Raw genomic sequence first — 16,453 nt, forward strand, 5'->3', positions numbered from 1 at the left:
GACCACTGTATTCCGGGACAGGGGACGATGTCACAGTGGTAACACACCTCTCCTGTCCTGGGAGAGATCAACTTTTTATCTTTATAAACAAAGCGCTAGAACTAATCAGTGTTGTCATCTGGTGTCCCTTACCTGGCTAAGGACGCCATCTTTCTCAAAGGAAAAGTGATCCTCCACTTTCTATTAGGGGGTACCCCATCTTTAGAATAGAGACTCAAGGGAAGGAAATACTGACAGTCTTTGGTACAAGTTTGAGTCTTAACATCGCAAGTTCTAAAGTTCCGCAGTGGGTTTGAACTGAACCCAGGAGTGCCCTGACCTTTGACCCTGCGTAGGTTTTCGGTTTCTCCCTTGTCTGCAGCCCTCCTCCTGGGTTTGTTTTGTTAAACCAGTCCCAACTTATCCCATAACTTAATAACTCCTGTCATTCATGCCAAACCTGCTCCCACCAAAAATGGTCCCAACCTAAGGCCATCCGTTCATCCAGGACAATGTTAGGCTATCTAAGAGATTCTGCCAGGTATTCAGGGAGCCCTGGTGCCAAACAGTGATCATTTGAAAGGTGGTCCACTGTGCTCCCAAGCCTCCTGCTGCTTCAGGACCTCCAGCATGTGAACAGCCCTCCAAGAGAGGTGCAGAGCCAGGAAGGACAGGTGCCAAGAGCCACTGGGAAGGTCTGGGCACAGACACCACGGGGAGGACAGGGCTAGAGTGGTCTCGTGACTTCTGGGATAAAGGTTGGGAAAGGATGCTTCAAAGGCAAGGTGTGTGCAGGGTCTGCTAGTTACCGGCTCCAGGCTTGGTCCTATGGCCCTCTGAGAGCTTGCAACAGCTGCTTCCATGTAGACACCGCTCAAATCTTTGTCCAGGCATTAGGTCTGAAAGGAAAATGAGCCAGGCAATGAGGGCTAGCCTACTGCTAAAGTGGACATGGATCTGGGTGTCAGTTCCTGAGAATTCCCCCTGGATTGGCCAAAGAGTAGCCTCGCGTGGCTTCCCTGTCACTAATCATCTTCGGAGTTGGATGATGGGCTTGCAGCACACAGTCCCCCAGACCTCTGCCTCTCTTGTAGACCCGGTGGTAGCCATCTTTTCCTTGTCGTTTTCAGAGGAGCATTTTGTGGTGGCCCTGTTTGACTATGCGGCCGTGAATGACAGGGGCCTGCAGGTGCTGAAGGGGGAGAAGCTCCAGGTCTTGAGGAGGTAAAACTTCTAGAGTGCTGTCCCTGTCAGCACAGGGTCCCCCACTGTCCACGTCCCTGGGGCATCCCTTGAGGGTCTTCACTATCGCCACGCCCCTCTCCTGGCTCCTGGCTTTTCCTTAAGCTCGAGCCATTGTCCTCCCGCCGCACACTTCTGACCAGGTTGATTCTATTCCAGCCTTCTGTTCTGCTGTTAAACTCTAGCAAGAAACATCTCTGGACCCCACATAGTAACTCTATGTCAGCTTAATTCCTGTGCCCTTTCTCAGGACACCCTCCAGGGTCTGTTTGTTTTCCCCCTTCCTCTCTCCCTTCCTCCACCCTTTAAGCCTACACCATGGAGCCCCAAGGTCTGATTTGTTCCTGAAGTTCTGCAGTAGGTTTGAGCTGAACCCACGAGTGCCCTGACCTTTGACCCTGCGTAGGTTTTCAGTTCCTCTCTTCCCAACAGCCCTCCTTCCTGGGTTTGTTTTTTTAACCAGTCCCAATTCATCCCATAAGTTTTGGACACGTCCCATCCGTTAAGACAGGGGACGCTTAGAAAAGGATATGGTCCCTGGGCCAGTGAGGCTGTCCAGACAAATCTTCCCTTCTTCCTCTGCACCGTGACCCCTTCTGTCCATCACATGCTCCGCACAGTGGATGGGCCACTCACACAGCACCTCTTGATCACCATACTGTCTGTCCATCTCTGCCATCCTGTCTTCTACCAGAATAGGACGTGTTGTGGGGTGTTGGGAGCTGCCCAAAACATCTATGGTGAGCCTCTGCCGTATTTCTGTCTCCCCTCTTCCCACTAGCACTGGAGACTGGTGGCTGGCCAGATCACTCATCACCGGAAGAGAAGGCTATGTGCCCAGCAACTTTGTAGCCCCGGTGGAGACCCTGGAGGTAGAAAAGTAGGTGGATAAATTGCCTGGAGTCAGAGGTGTCAGGGCTGCTCTAGCCGTTCTGAATATAGCAGGGCCAGGGAGAGCTGATAGTGGCTGTTGATGAGGGGTTGGGAATCAGAGGTTCTGGATCTTGTCTAACACTCTGGGGGATACTGAGGGAGTCTGTCTTCCCATCTGAAGGAAGGGACACTCGCTTCCTGGCTTCTCTGGGTGAGACTATCCCCAGTGCCTGGATCCCCTCCAGGATCCACAGCAAGGCTCTATGTGAACACTCTCCACCACCTCCAGGGAGAATCCCCAGAGGACTTCTTCAGCGTTCTCCTCACCAGCTTCCGTACACGGGGAAGGTCCCCCTCGGCCACTGACCTACTCCCTCACATGGCACAGAGACATGGACACACACCTCCTCACAGTGGCGACACTGCCTCCTTCCCTTCCCACACACCATGAGCCCTGGGTCTTTCTCCAGAACCGTGTTGTATTAGTTTTGTCTTTTGTCACTATTAAAACAAATATGGTTTATGGGGGATTTATTTTAGTTCACGGTTTAAAAGAGTGCAGTTCATCCTGATGGAAAAGACAAAGTAGAATTCATGGTGGCAGGAATGTACCACTGGGGACCTCTCACATCTTGGTGGGCCAGGAAGTAGCCAGAGCTCTGGCAGGAAAGCTGAACTGACTTGTTGCCTCAAGTGACACCCCCATGACCTCCAGTTAGATCTCATATCCCAAAGGTTCCACAACTTTCCACATAGAACCACTCGCTGGGGACCATATATGAGCCTATAAGGAGTATTCTACATCCAACCACAAGTGCCAACGTCCCCGTGCTGAAGAGAGAGGACTTGGGAAGAATCCAGGCCCAGAAAGCCCCAGGCAGTACCTTTATTCACTCAGATGGCAAGACAACGGCAACCTCATGACAACATCTGGTGCCAGGGGGAGGGTAGTGGATCGGGTGTGATTTTGCCAGGGGCTTTCGGGACCAATAGAGGTCATGTAACCCATGCTCTCATTTCATCAGGGAAAGCATGAGCTTAGAAGTTGTTGGGAGATGGGATGGAACGGGGTTGCAGGGACTTTGGGGCATCTAACTTAACAAGATGTGAGGAGCATCTCAGGATAGACTTGGGGGTATCCCCAACTCTGAGGCACACCCACTGTTGCTGTTTTCCAGATGGTTCTTCAGGACTATCAGCAGGAAGGATGCTGAGAGGCAGCTGCTGGCTCCAATGAACAAGACTGGCGCCTTCCTCATCAGAGAGAGTGAGAGCAATAAAGGCGAGTCTGGGGCCTCACCATCCCTCTTGCTGTGTGGGATCCTGGGAAGCCCCCATTGAGGCCTCCATCTGGAGTGGGAGGCATTCCCGGTGCCTTCTGTCCTGTGTCCCTGCCTGGGGGTTGGCTTTGAGGCTGTCCACACCTGCTGTTTTCCTGGCCCCGAGACTGATACCCTTGGGATCTGGATGGCGGGGCAGTAAAAAGCCCTGTGCCTCCGTGGTCATAGCTAAGGGAGGCAGGTGGGGGCTGAGGAAGTACCACATAGCTTCCAGTCCCCGATACACTTTGAAATCAAAGACTCAAGAAGCTCAGAGGATCTTTAAAAAACATCTCAGGCAAGGCCAGCAGGTCTGGGTCTGAATAAGCATGGGATAAAACGGGACTCGCTGAACATAGTGGACAATGAAGACTCCTGAGAACTCAAGAACAATGGCACTGGGTTTTGATCCTACTGCACGTACTGGCTTTGTGGGAGCCTAGGCTGTCTGGATGTTCACCTTACTAGACCTGGATGGAGGTGGGAGGTCCTTGGACTCCCCACAGGGCAGGGAACCCTGACTGCTCTTCAGGGTGATGAGAGATGGGGAGTCAATTGGGGGAGGGAAATGGGAGGTAGTGGCGGGGAGGAGACAGAAATCTTTAATAAATAAATAAATTAATTAATTTAAAAAAAAAGAAAAACCATCTCAGGCAGAGGCTGACAGGTCTTAGGAGGTTGGCAGGTGGCCTGTGTCTCGGAGTAGATGGGGCAGTGACTGGTGGATTAGAAGCTGTCAGGTATGGTGGTTCAGGCCTTTAATTCCAGCACTTGGGAAACAGAGGCTGGTAGATCTTTGTGAATGTGAGGCCAGTCTGGTCTACAAAACGAGTTCCAGGACAGCCAGGACTGTTACATAGAGAAATCCGGTCTAAAAAAAAAAATCGGAGCCAACACCCAAGACTCAGAGATTCAGATCTGTGTGTGGCTGAGTCAGATGCTGCAATGAGCCTCCGGCCACTGCTTCTGCTTCCCTCCCTCCTGTCTGCCATTTTCTAAATAATATTCTCCTACATTCTTCTCCTTGTTTATTTATTATTTTTTAGAGAGAGTTTTGCTATGTAGAACAGGCTGACCTTAACCTTGTATTTCTCCTCTTGCTTCTGCTGGGAGCTGGGATTACAGGCATGTGTCCATCCAATTGACATTCCTCCTAATGTCTTTTGTTTTGTTTTGGAGAAAAGGCCTCACTTGTTTCTGTGGTTCTGGGACTCAAACACTAGTCAATCCCTCTACCAACTGAACTGCGCCCCAGATCCTTAATGTCCTTCTTATTATAAAAATAGGAAGCATGTACAATGTATGCAAAACTGTGAGCAATTATAAATTATACAGAGCAATAAATAAACCCCCATGTAACCACAGCCAGAAGGCAAAACATTCTAGATGTAGAAGAGCCCCTCGCTCCTCCACTGGCCTCTTCCCTGAGAGGTGATTGGTTTATCTAGAGTCCATTCTTCTGCTGGTTAACTCTTTGGTTAGCTTTAGGTCCCTGGTAGCTTCCCACAGGGCCGTTCTACTGCGGTTGTTTTTTCACTTAACACTGTGGGACTCTCCGTTAGCACATGCATGCTCCCCATAATTCCAAAGCAGAATCCCACAATGCATGGCAAAGCCATGGCCTTTATTTCAAGCTAAGCGAGAAGCTGCCTCAGAAGCCCCGTGCGAACCTTGGGATGCCCCTCAAGCAGTTGGTTATTGGTTTCTGTGTGAGGAGCTACTGACGTCCTGGCTGAGAGGTAGACAGACTCCTCAGTGGTAAGGAATTTGAGAGGAAAAGGTTCAGTGGGGAGGGCAGGAGAGGAGAGAGGGTGATGGAGAGTGAGGATGACTGTAACTCAGCACTTGGGAAGCAAAGGCAGATGGGTCTTTGTGAGTTCGAGGCCAGCCTGGTCTATAGAGTGAATTTCAGGACAGCCAGGGCAACACAGAGAAACCCTGCTTCGTAAAAAAACTAAAAGCAAATTCGTATTTCTCCATATGCCCCAGGCAGCCCAGCCACTCCCCAAAGACAGGAGGTCCCATCAACGTGGAGCTGGCAGTATTGGGGTGCCTTTTAAGACTACCCAGTTTCTATAAGGTAGGCAGGACCTTGGATGGCTTCAAGTTTCAGGAGCTACATCTAGTGAAGGAAAGAAAGAAATGCTTTGGCATTTATACAGGTGCAGCATCCCAGCGGGAAAAGCTCTTGACCTCACTGCGCTGGTGTGAGATCGCTGAACTCAATAGTGCCCACTCTGGGCCCCTAGAGACAAAGGCTTGGTTTACGAGAGCAGGTTGGAGTGAGGAAGTCTGCAGTATCCGATCTAGGGCCAAGGTCCGGGACAAGGGATGCGGCAGCCTTAAGGTGTGTTGGACGGGAGTGCGGCTTCTTGGCATTCTTTTGCAAGGATGTTGTGAGGAACACATAGGCCAAGAAAAGACACAAGCAGGGAAGAAGCTTGAGACACGAGAGCACCCAACGCTATCAGCCTGGACCCGTATCAAGGGCCTCATGCAGCGAAGTGTCCTGGCCTGACCCCTTGTGGCGAAGGGTGGGACTGCGTCTCAAAGGTGCACCCACAGGGAAAGTGGGGGCACCCCGAACCCCAAGCCGGCTGTTAACTTTCAGAGTAACCTCTTGTCAGCGTCTCTATATCTCACAAAGAAAGAGTTTGAAAATGGGAGAATCTGTGGCCGTAACCTCTGCGAAATAGCTCATCATGTTTCTGGGAAGAGCATGGAACTAAAGAGCCCGACTGGCCGTTTCTCTGGGGAAGTCATCAGCCCACGAGTCAAAGATACTAAAGGGTCCCCTGGCAACCCTCCGTATCTCAGGCACTCCAATAGAGGACCCGTGTATAGCTGAGAAACGGTCCTGTCTGCCCCAGAGTTCCTGATTCCCTGCAGTTTGGGGACTCGAGGGAAAGTCTGGGTCAGACATCCAAATAGGAAGTGTTGTGGAAGAATGGAGCTAGACCAAAGGGAAAGGGGGATTGCCCTGAAATGGCTGAGAACAGAATTGGGGGTACCTTATTCAGCTCACAGGAGTCCTGGGTTTTACATTCCCGCCTCACTTCTCACGTGTCTATTAACCCTCTAGGTGCCTTTTCCCTGTCTGTGAAGGATGTCACCACCCAGGGGGAGGTGGTCAAGCACTATAAGATCCGCTCCCTGGACGACGGTGGCTATTACATCTCTCCTCGGGTCACCTTCCCCACCCTCCAGGCCCTGGTGCAGCACTATTCCAGTAAGAGGTGTCGGGGCAGGAGGGTCCCAGAGGAACTCTCGGGTTCTCTATTGTAGGATCCTACACTGTGTGAGTCAACTGGGGGCCGGGGGGGGGTTTGCCGAGCCAGCCTTAAGGAACTGCCAAGTTTCAGCTTAAGGATTCAAAGTCAGCGAGTGGCCTAATGCTCGGCATGGGGCTACTTGGAAAGTAACCAAGGGCCTGCAGTCTCAGAGAGGGCAGGTTCCAGACACCATGTCCTGCCTGCCACAGTGGGAAGAAAGAGACAAAGGACAGAGCTGGGGGACAGTGTGGTCCCTAAGGGAAGTCTGCTCTGACGGTCTCTAGCTTCTCTTTTCTTCCCTGCGACAGACAAGGGGGATGGTTTGTGCCAGAAGTTGACCCTGCCCTGTGTGAGCCCAGCCCCGAAGAACCCCTGGGCACAGGATGAATGGGAAATCCCCAGGCAGTCTCTCAAGCTGGTCCGGAAACTTGGGTCTGGGCAGTTTGGAGAAGTCTGGATGGGTGAGTGGTGGCATCCCAGGTTCCCTCTCTCTACTCTTTGTTCTGAGCCTGAAGTGGCCATGGGGGCAGGTGGCTCCATATGAGCAGTGCACCCCCTTCCCTGAGGTGCCTGTGAGGGGCAGACACATAGCTGTGGACCTTTACAGATGAGCTAATAAGGCCCCGATGCCAAGGGATTCACATTGTTGCTCTATCTTCTTTGCAACAGAAGAGAATCAAATCCAGGACTTCCTGAATTTAAGCCAGTTCCTCTTTCATTCCCAATTGGCTGCTAGCTTTGCGTCTGGCTTACGTGTACTCGACCATTTTGTCAGGTCCTCTTAACTCCAAATGTCCAAGCAGAAGCCGTCCATCAGGCACTGGGAGCCAAGAGCCAGGAGGCAGGGGCTCGGAGCTCTGTATAACCAGAAGCCACGCTTGCCCCAGCGCTCACTCCGTTCCATCAGAGCTGCTGCCTGCTGCTAACTTACAGCGCTATCCAAACAGAACATACAGCCCTTTGTCTTATTCTGCTCTGGTCCATGTCTCTGGGGCACAAGTTCAAAGCCCCATTCTGATGCCTCCCAGAATCTCACACCCAGAACTGAGACACCTGTGGCTGGAGCTGCAGACCTGGTCTTCACAGGGCTCATGACCCTGGAAAGCGCAAGTCCCGGCTATTAACTTACACCCTTTAGTGGGTGTCATCCCTTTCCCTCAGACTGTGTGAACCCCACCACAGCCTGAGGCTCCACCATTGGGCTTGCAGAAACAAGTGGCATTTTACACAAGACATGCACTCCCATCATCTCCCTCAGGGACTGCGTGTTCCCACTTGGACCTTGGGCCCACCAAGAGTAGGGCTTGAATCTGTGGTGAAGGGTTTTCTTCAACGTCTGAGTGGCTCCTTCATTCTCCTGCCCTGTCAGGTTATTACAAAAACAATGTGAAGGTGGCCGTCAAGACTCTGAAGGAGGGGACCATGTCTCCAGAAGCGTTCCTCGGCGAGGCCAACGTGATGAAAAGCCTTCAGCATGAGAGGCTGGTCCGTCTCTACGCCGTGGTCACCAGAGAGCCCATCTACATCGTCACTGAGTACATGGCCAGAGGTGGGACCCCTCCCCTCTCTACAGGACAGGCCTTAGAAGGCAAAAACAAGATTGGGGCATGGTGGCGGGTTTGGCTGGCCTGGGGGTTCCTATGGGGATCTGTAAGCTTAATCTTATGAGAAGGGAGGCTGAGAAACAAGGTAGATTCATTTTCCCAGAGCCATGTTCTCAGCTCAGGGGAAGCTCAGCCTTCCAGAGCATGGGTTTTGTTTCTGGAATGTGTTTTCCACTCCTAGAGCATGCCCTATGTTTCCAGACCTTGGTTTGTTTGTTTCTGGGACACACACATCATGCTTTGATCCCTGCTATGATGCACAGAGCCTTGCACAGTAGGAAGAGCCGTAGGCTGGGCATCCAAAGGTGGATCGAATAACCCAGTTCCACTTCCTGGTTATGGGAACTCTGGCAAACTATGAACATTTCACAGTATGAGTGACAAGGGAAATGGTACTTGGCAGCCTCTGTATGGGGCCTGGCAGCTTCTGCAGTGTCTCCCCAGGGGACAGCTGGCCAAGGATGAGACCTGAGTCTACCTTCCACCTAAGGGATCTCACCACTCCTGTGGCCCTTATATCACCTTACTTCCTGCAGGTCCTTAATGTGACTATGCTAACTATAATCATTGCCACCAAGGGAGTCGGCATCACAGGCTGTGCTGGGTACTTGCCTCCTGGCTGAATTTTCAAGAGCACCTACCTGGCTTGGTGGACTTGGTGAAGGACCCGCCTTTTTTTAAGCCTGCCCCAGCTCTCCCTTCTGGTGTCTTCTTGTTAACACTTCCCTCCCGGGACACCTCCCTCAGGAGGAAAGTGGACCAAGAAAGATACCCGGAACATCATGCTGGAAAAGAACACTAACCTTAGGCCCAGCTCTGCTGCCCCAAGAGACCCCAGGCACGTCCCTAAACTTGACTGAGAACTTACTTTTGGAAGTCTGGGGCTGAGTGTTTCTGTGAAGTAGGAGGCTCCTCAGCCATAGGCAGACCCTCCACGGACCAGGAGAGCAAAGCCAGGGTCTACCACTGTGCAGTTACTGTCTCTCTTTTCCTAGGATGCTTGCTGGATTTTCTGAAGACAGATGAAGGCAGCAGATTGTCCCTTCCCAGGCTGATCGACATGTCAGCCCAGGTTGGTGTGCTATGAAGCAGAAGAGGCCTGGAGGGATGACCCCCTCCTCCCCCAGGCTTTGAATCCCCCGGTGAGAGGCTGTGAAGGACAGAAAGCCTGAAGTACTAAATGCATAAGTACCTAGAGGTGGACAGGTGAGAGGCTCTGCCCCCTGGTGTCTTCCGCTGGTCACAGAACCTTAGCGTGGAATGACATCTTACTATGCCCAGTGGTTGCTGGCTTTACTACCTGCCTCTTGGCCAGCAAGAAGGGGATGAGGATAAAATCCCATCTTCTTCACTCTAGGGACATTCCCATTACATTTGCTTTTGCATGTCCTCCCCTCTCCACTTGCCTCCATGACCCACTTGGCTGCAAGGGAGTCTGGGAAATGTAGTTCTAATTCTGGGCAGCCATGATGGGATAAGATTGTTCTCTTAGGAAGGTAGAGAGGGCAATGGGTGTTGGAAAGTGAGGGAAGAGGCAAGAATTCTGTTTAGTAGTAGGCAGGTACACTTTGCTCTGTCTTAGTTCTTCAACATACCTGTCTTGTTCCAGGACCAGTAAATCTTGGTGCAGCCCTGGAACTGGCCTAGCCTGATGGGTAGGCATGAGCCACTCAGAGTACAAGGGATATAATTTTCTAGACACGCGTGTGCGTGCACACACACACACACACATACACACACACACGTCTATCATCATCAGAGACTTCCAGACCTCAGCTGTCCTGAACTGGCCTTTGGTTCTCTCTGGGTCCATGTATAGATGTCTCCAACTTTGGTGAGGCAAGAGCAGAATCAAGGTGGGGCGGTATCTTTCTCTCCTGGGGATGGATTCTAGCTGAGGGGCTCTAACTGGCAGGAAGACACATCTGGTGGCTCTGAGTGCAGCTGTCAAAACTGGAACTCTCAGCAAGAAAGCTGTGGTCTGTGGTCAGTGTGTGAGACGCACTGCCAACACCTTACAGAGCTGAGAAGGGGAACCTTCCTGCCCACACTTTAACCCACTTGCCCGCTTGCCCACTTTAACTTCCTCCACTGTCCCACATTATCTGCAGCTGGTATCAAACTCAGGAACTGAGGTCACACTGTCTTTTTTCCACTGGGGTAGCAGAGACCTGCTGAGGCAGCTGGTAGGGTGGGTGCAGAAAGTTCACCCCGGCCCCTGGCTTTGAGGAAGGGGCTTGATGCTCAGGATCCCGTCATCCCGTTTCCTTATCTTTCCTTGCCCACTCTATTTTCACTCCACCGCACAAAGACCCTCGCCCCAAGGAAAAACTGGGTCCTCTCCCTGTGGCCTCTGCAGTCACAAGGACAGTGCCTGCCCAATTCCCTATCATACCTATCTATTCTGTGCGGATTGTCTTGGACTCTTCCTGTCCACAGATTCCCAGCCAGTGCCCAGGACCCGCCGTCCTTGTCAGGGGTCATGTCCACCAAGGCTTTCCTGGACAAGGGATGTTATGGGCTCTGCTCTTGGACCGTTCATTGCTCATCAATGGATAAACAAGTCTTTTTGTGTCCTCGGTTACAAAACAGCGGCGAAGAGAGCTGCTAGAAAGCCCAGGCTCTCGCCCCGGTAGCTTCTTTTCCACAGAGCCGTCGGGCCCACTGTCTTCTACGTTCACGTAGTTTCTTTTTTCTAACGCTGACCAATACATGTTGCATAAGAATGTGAGCACCACCGGAGCTGCCCCGGTAGAAACTGTAGGCTCGGGTTCTCCACCCCTCACAGCCTCGCCCTAGCAAACACATACTGACTGGTTTCCCAAGGGAGTGAAGGAGCAAAGGAGAGGACTCACACATGAAGGTGGGCACGCGGAAACAGGAGCCGTGGAACCAGGGATTGGGGTGTGACTCGGTAGGAGAGAAGCTACGAGTGTGTGTACCTGAGTTCCTGGGCAAGTAGGTTCCCATCAGAGGCTGACAGCCTGCAGGGACAGATGAGAGCTGAGGTCGCTTCACCCATCCATCAGTGAGTGGCTAAAGACTGAATGACTTGGTGCAGGTGATGGGGACAGACAACCGACACGGTTCCTCTTCCATGAGAACCTCTGCTCCCCTGGATTCCACCCTTCCCCCACAAGGGATCACTCGGGGCAGGGACAGGCCCAGGGCCTCAGCTGCAGTCAGCTCACTGGACACTGGCCCTAACTCTGCATCCTGAGATGACCTCTAATGTTGCAGGCCAGGCTGTGTTGGAGGAGGCCGCTTGTTCTTCCCTGCCGCCTGGCTATCTTAGACTGGAAATAACCACACAGAAACTGTGTTAATTAAATCGCTGCTTGGCCCATTAGCTCTGCCTCCTTATTGGCTAACTCTTATATTAATTTAACCCACTTCTATTAATCTGTGTGTTGCCATATGGCAGGGGCTTACCAGCAAAGTTTCGGCATGTCTGACTCTGGTGGTGGCTTCATGGCTTCTCTCTGACTCCGCCCTTCTTTTTCCCAGCATTCAGCCTAGCTTTCCCTGACTACCTAAGTTCTGCCTTGCAGCTTCTTTATTCTTTATTCATTAATGGTAATCACAGCACACAGGGGGGACCTCCCACATCAAGACTGTGACCCCCACACACACCAAGGAAGTGACACAGCCTGTCGGACATTAGTGATCCCAAGGCATAATTGGCTCCTCTGAGAGAAATGTCCTCTGAGGGAGCAGTCCTGACCTTCCCTGCTAACCCTGTACACCCTGTTCATTGGTCTCATGGGGAGGGGTGGGTGCTTCCCCTCATTACCTGGCAGGGGATGTGAGGCTGGCCCCACTTCCAGGCTGGAGGGCTCCGTTCTTACTGCCCTTCACCATGTGACCCGTTCCCTCAGATCGCAGAAGGGATGGCTTACATAGAGCGCATGAACTCCATCCACCGTGACCTGCGGGCAGCCAACATCCTGGTATCTGAGACCTTGTGTTGCAAAATCGCGGACTTCGGCTTGGCCAGGATCATCGACAGTGAATACACTGCCCAAGAGGGTGAGCAGACTCCCCCTTCCTTCCCCCCTCAACCTGTAAACTTCTCAATTCCCTGGGGCCCCCTCGAATGCCTCCTTGGTCTGGGAGATGAGTTGGGAGACCTATGGGCCTTGCGTTTGCCATGATGCTGGCCTTGTCCCAGCTCGTTCAGCACTTCCTTTCCCTGGCTAGAAGAGGGGGTGGGACAGAGAAGCACCTCAGGTATAGGAGCACCTTGGGACTCCTCATTCAGAATGGCCTTAGAATGCTGAATATCTCCTGGAGACTGCAGCGCACTTGGATCTAGCAAAGGGTCTGAGGAATCCTGCAATGGCGCCTAATTCCCGCGTCTTTCACCTGCTGATCCCCCGACTGAGTTGAGAGAATATTTTTTTTTCCCACCCAGTTCCTATCAACCTCCTGTGGAAGGAGGATGTCATGGAGCACAACTTGGAAAACAAGGCTCAAACTAAACCTAAAGCATCCGACTCTGGTACCCGAGTAAGGGGCACTACAGAGTGCTCTGCCCTGTTAATATGAATGAGGAAAATTGACTTTGCCCGGAGACTCCAGTGCGCTGAGCAAGCAAGCAGTATCAGCTGAATGTGCGCTAAGCAGTGGATTCAGGAGGATAGCCAAGACTTGGGGATCCGTTCCTCTCCTCAGGGAACTTCAGGCTGGTGCCTGGGACTGAGAAAACAGTGTTAAGCCTGAGGTACCGGCTGTGGGCTTTGCAGCCCCCCACACAGTGGCCCTCAGAGGTGCGTCTGTGTGCCAGGGTTTCCTTTTGCAGGAAAGGACCGGCTGAGGCATAGTGGTTAAAATGGCTCTTCCTTGCCATGGTCCCTACCACTATGAGATAGGAAAGGATCCTTCCATCCCAGATGGACATGCACAGGGCTGGAGACATAGCTTGGTTATCAGAGAGCTTCCCCGACATGCACAAAGCCCTTGGGTCCATATCCAACACAAACAGGGCATGGTGGGGCATAGCTGTAATCCCAGCTCTCAGAAGGTGGTGGCAGGAGGATCAGGAGTTTAAGATTATCCTTGGCTCCATCAAGATTGAGGCCAGTCTGGGGTACACAAGACCCTATCTCCAAAACCCAAAACGAAACCAAACAGGACGCCAGATAGAAGCATGTGTTAGTGACCCCGAGGGTAGACACGTTTTAAGAACACCTAAGTGTTGACGTATTCGGTAGGTATGATAAATAACCAGACCAGCTCAAGAACAACAGTTATATTTTTAATAATTGAAAGGGGGGGGGAATTCACTCTACCAGAGTGGGAGGTCCGAAATCCGAAATGGTCTGGCGAGCACAGCATAGAGCGCTCGCACCTACCTACCCAGGTTTTTCTACCTCTGACTCTAGGCGGCCACACCCTAACCAGATGTAATTGGTTGAGTTTCCCCATCACCTAAGGTTGTGGCAAACAACTGTATCTTCCCATATCCTTGTGTATCCAATGTCCACACCCTGAAAGACCCCCAGCGGGGACAGGTAGGACGGGGCTGGATGTAACTGATTTTTCTTTGAGTCGCCAGCTCACAATGACACGGAGGCTTATGAACTTATGAAAGCTCGGCCTTAGCTTCGTCTTGTCCCGTTAGCTCTTATAACTTAAATTAACCCGCTTTTATTAATATACACTTTACCATGTGGCTTCTTACCTTTCTTTCACTCTGTATGTCCAACTTCCTCCATGTCTCATTAGTATCTCCTCTGGACCTCAATTATCTCCTCCTACTTCCTCTTTCTGCCTGGCAGTCCCACCTACACCTGCTGCCTAACCATTGGTTGTTCAGTTCTTTATTACGCCAAACCACACATTTTCACACCGGGTACAGATATCCCGCAACGATGGGTTGCCGTTGGATGAGGGTGGAGAGCTGGCAGTCCCTGGAGCTAATGCACTTTCCTGGCAGGGGCCAAGTTCCCCATCAAGTGGACTGCCCCAGAGGCCATCCACTTCGGGGTGTTCACCATCAAGGCTGATGTATGGTCCTTCGGAGTCCTGCTGATGGAGATCATCACGTATGGGCGTGTTCCCTACCCAGGTAGGTTCTGTCCCTGGACGTCTCGCCATCCTCCTGGAGCATCCTGGTGGTGGCTCCCCAGGCTCAGTGCCTATAGGTACCACACATTGGTGGGGGCAGGTCCTGTCACAGGGCCACAGGGCTTCATCCTCTCCTCCCACAGAGCTCACATGGATCTCCAGGAGAAATCGTAGTGTTAGGGGACAGCTTGTAGGTAGAGGACAAGATTGTCAGCTTCACCTTGTCCCTGAGGGTGGGATCTCCAGAGTCATATCCTGACATGAGGAACTGGGCTCCTGCCTATGAGGGTCCAGGCAGCAGCTGCAGGTGGGTTTTTCCACAGTGTCCATCTTCGGTGAATACTTACGTAGGTCACATCCAGAAGAAGCTGCCTATGATCACCGGAAACCCTACAGTTCCTTCTCAACTCTTCTCCAAACAGTGGAAAGCAAAAGACATCCTTAAATATGTCACCAGGGCTGAGGAGATGGCTCAAGGGTGTGACACACACACACACACACACAGAGAGAGAGAGAGAGAGAGAGAGAGAGAGAGAGAGAGAGAGAGAGAGAGAGAGAAGGATTAGGGGAAAAATTGGATGACCCCAGAGCCAGATGTAATGGCTCAAGCTTGTGATGCCAGCACTTGGGAGACCGAGACAAAGCTCTTGAGTTCAAGGCTAGCCTGGATTACGCAAGAAAACCCTGTCTTTAAAAACAAAAACAAAACAAAACAAAGTGGTACAACCCCCACACCTATGTGACCTTCTAGGGTTAGAGTGGCCATAGCGTGTCAGAGCCTGCTCTCTCCCATCTAGTCCTGGTCTACTGCCCCCAGAGCCAGCGACTGCACCCCTGGAGTATCTGCCCTGAAGCACCCTGTCTGCCCTCCTGCAGGAATGAGTAACCCCGAGGTCATCCGCAGCCTGGAGCAAGGCTATCGCATGCCGTGCCCAGAGACGTGTCCGCCAGAGCTGTACAGTGACATCATCACCGAGTGCTGGCGAGGCCGGCCTGAGGAGCGACCCACCTTTGAGTTCCTGCAGTCAGTGCTGGAGGACTTCTACACAGCCACGGAGGGCCAGTATGAGCTGCAGCCCTAGCCACCCACGGGCTCTGCAGGGCTCCCTGCCTGAGCCTCCTGCTAGACACTTACTTCGGGTTAATTGTTCACACCTGGCTCCTCTGCTAGACCAGACAGGTTGTAAAGTCAGGATGGAATGGCTTACCTACTTCTCAAGTGAGGGAACCAGGAGACTTCATGGTCGGGCGTGGACTCTGAAGGCAGATCCCTGGTTCACCCTTCACTGGCCGTGTGCCTTTGGACATGTTAGCTAGCCACTCTGTGTCTCCTATTCCTTACATGTAAAACAAGAAAAGATTGTATTAGAACTTATCTGCAATTGTGTTCAGGCCCAGGAGGGGCTGAGAGCTCAGTATGAACTGTAAGTGGTGGACAATGTGTAAGGCTGTCGTAACCCAGAGGGTGGCTGATGGCAGGCACCAGAGTTCCTGCTTCTCTGGGCTTCAGAGCCTCAATAGCACGTGCCTCCCTGTCTGCTGCTCCGGAACCACGGGCCAGTCCTCCAAGTAGCCCTGGCCTGGCTGTGCCCCCGCACTTTGGGACTTGTCTATAATAAACTCGAGAGTTTTACATCTTTCCAGGTCTTTACTGGTGACACAATCAGATATGACACACGAAGTGTGTGTAGGAGTTGGGGAGCCCCCTGAGCGCCATCTTCCATCCAATTTCCGGCAAAAAAAAACACTAGACACAACCGACAATGTCTGTTCTGGCCAGCAGGTGGCGGTATGACCCCACAAACCCTGGGTTTGGAATTCCTGGGCTCCATAGAAGCCAAGTACCTTGTGCTCTGAGTTTCCCCGGAACAGGGACAGAAAACCTGAGATGGGGTGGGGAATTCCTCTAAGCGTGGCGACTCTCTCACTGTTTTTCTGTCTCCCATATATTCTGTTTTGTTTATATAGGGGAGGGGCGGCAATTTAAGTCTGTAGAAAGAGTCCGTTCTCCATAAACCATAACCATAAACCCTCAGCCCTTTAAAAGTTATTAACATCTCGCAATAGCGAGCACACTTACTCCTCCTGAGGGGCT

The 16,453-nt window shown here is 52.0% G+C and overlaps 1 protein-coding gene across 1 annotated transcript in view; it reads left to right on the forward strand.

Annotated features, from left to right (window-relative positions):
- The window catches only part of Blk (BLK proto-oncogene, Src family tyrosine kinase), a 46,620-nt gene extending 31,052 nt beyond the window's left edge, over positions 1-15,568 (forward strand). Inside the window, exons 4-13 of the mRNA XM_050152373.1 lie at positions 1,110-1,203; positions 2,003-2,101; positions 3,273-3,376; positions 6,496-6,642; positions 6,994-7,146; positions 8,055-8,234; positions 9,285-9,361; positions 12,168-12,318; positions 14,228-14,359; positions 15,235-15,568. Of these exons, the coding sequence (XP_050008330.1) occupies positions 1,110-1,203; positions 2,003-2,101; positions 3,273-3,376; positions 6,496-6,642; positions 6,994-7,146; positions 8,055-8,234; positions 9,285-9,361; positions 12,168-12,318; positions 14,228-14,359; positions 15,235-15,440 (1,343 nt within the window). The 3' untranslated portion in view covers positions 15,441-15,568. The remainder of the gene's footprint in view (positions 1-1,109; positions 1,204-2,002; positions 2,102-3,272; positions 3,377-6,495; positions 6,643-6,993; positions 7,147-8,054; positions 8,235-9,284; positions 9,362-12,167; positions 12,319-14,227; positions 14,360-15,234) is intronic.
- Positions 15,569-16,453: the final 885 nt, after the last annotated feature.

This window comes from Alexandromys fortis, unplaced genomic scaffold (genome assembly GCF_014885135.2).
Source record: "Alexandromys fortis isolate MF-2015 unplaced genomic scaffold, M_Fortis_MF-2015_v1.1 scaffold_75, whole genome shotgun sequence".
In the NCBI taxonomy this organism is placed as follows: domain Eukaryota; kingdom Metazoa; phylum Chordata; class Mammalia; order Rodentia; family Cricetidae; genus Alexandromys; species Alexandromys fortis.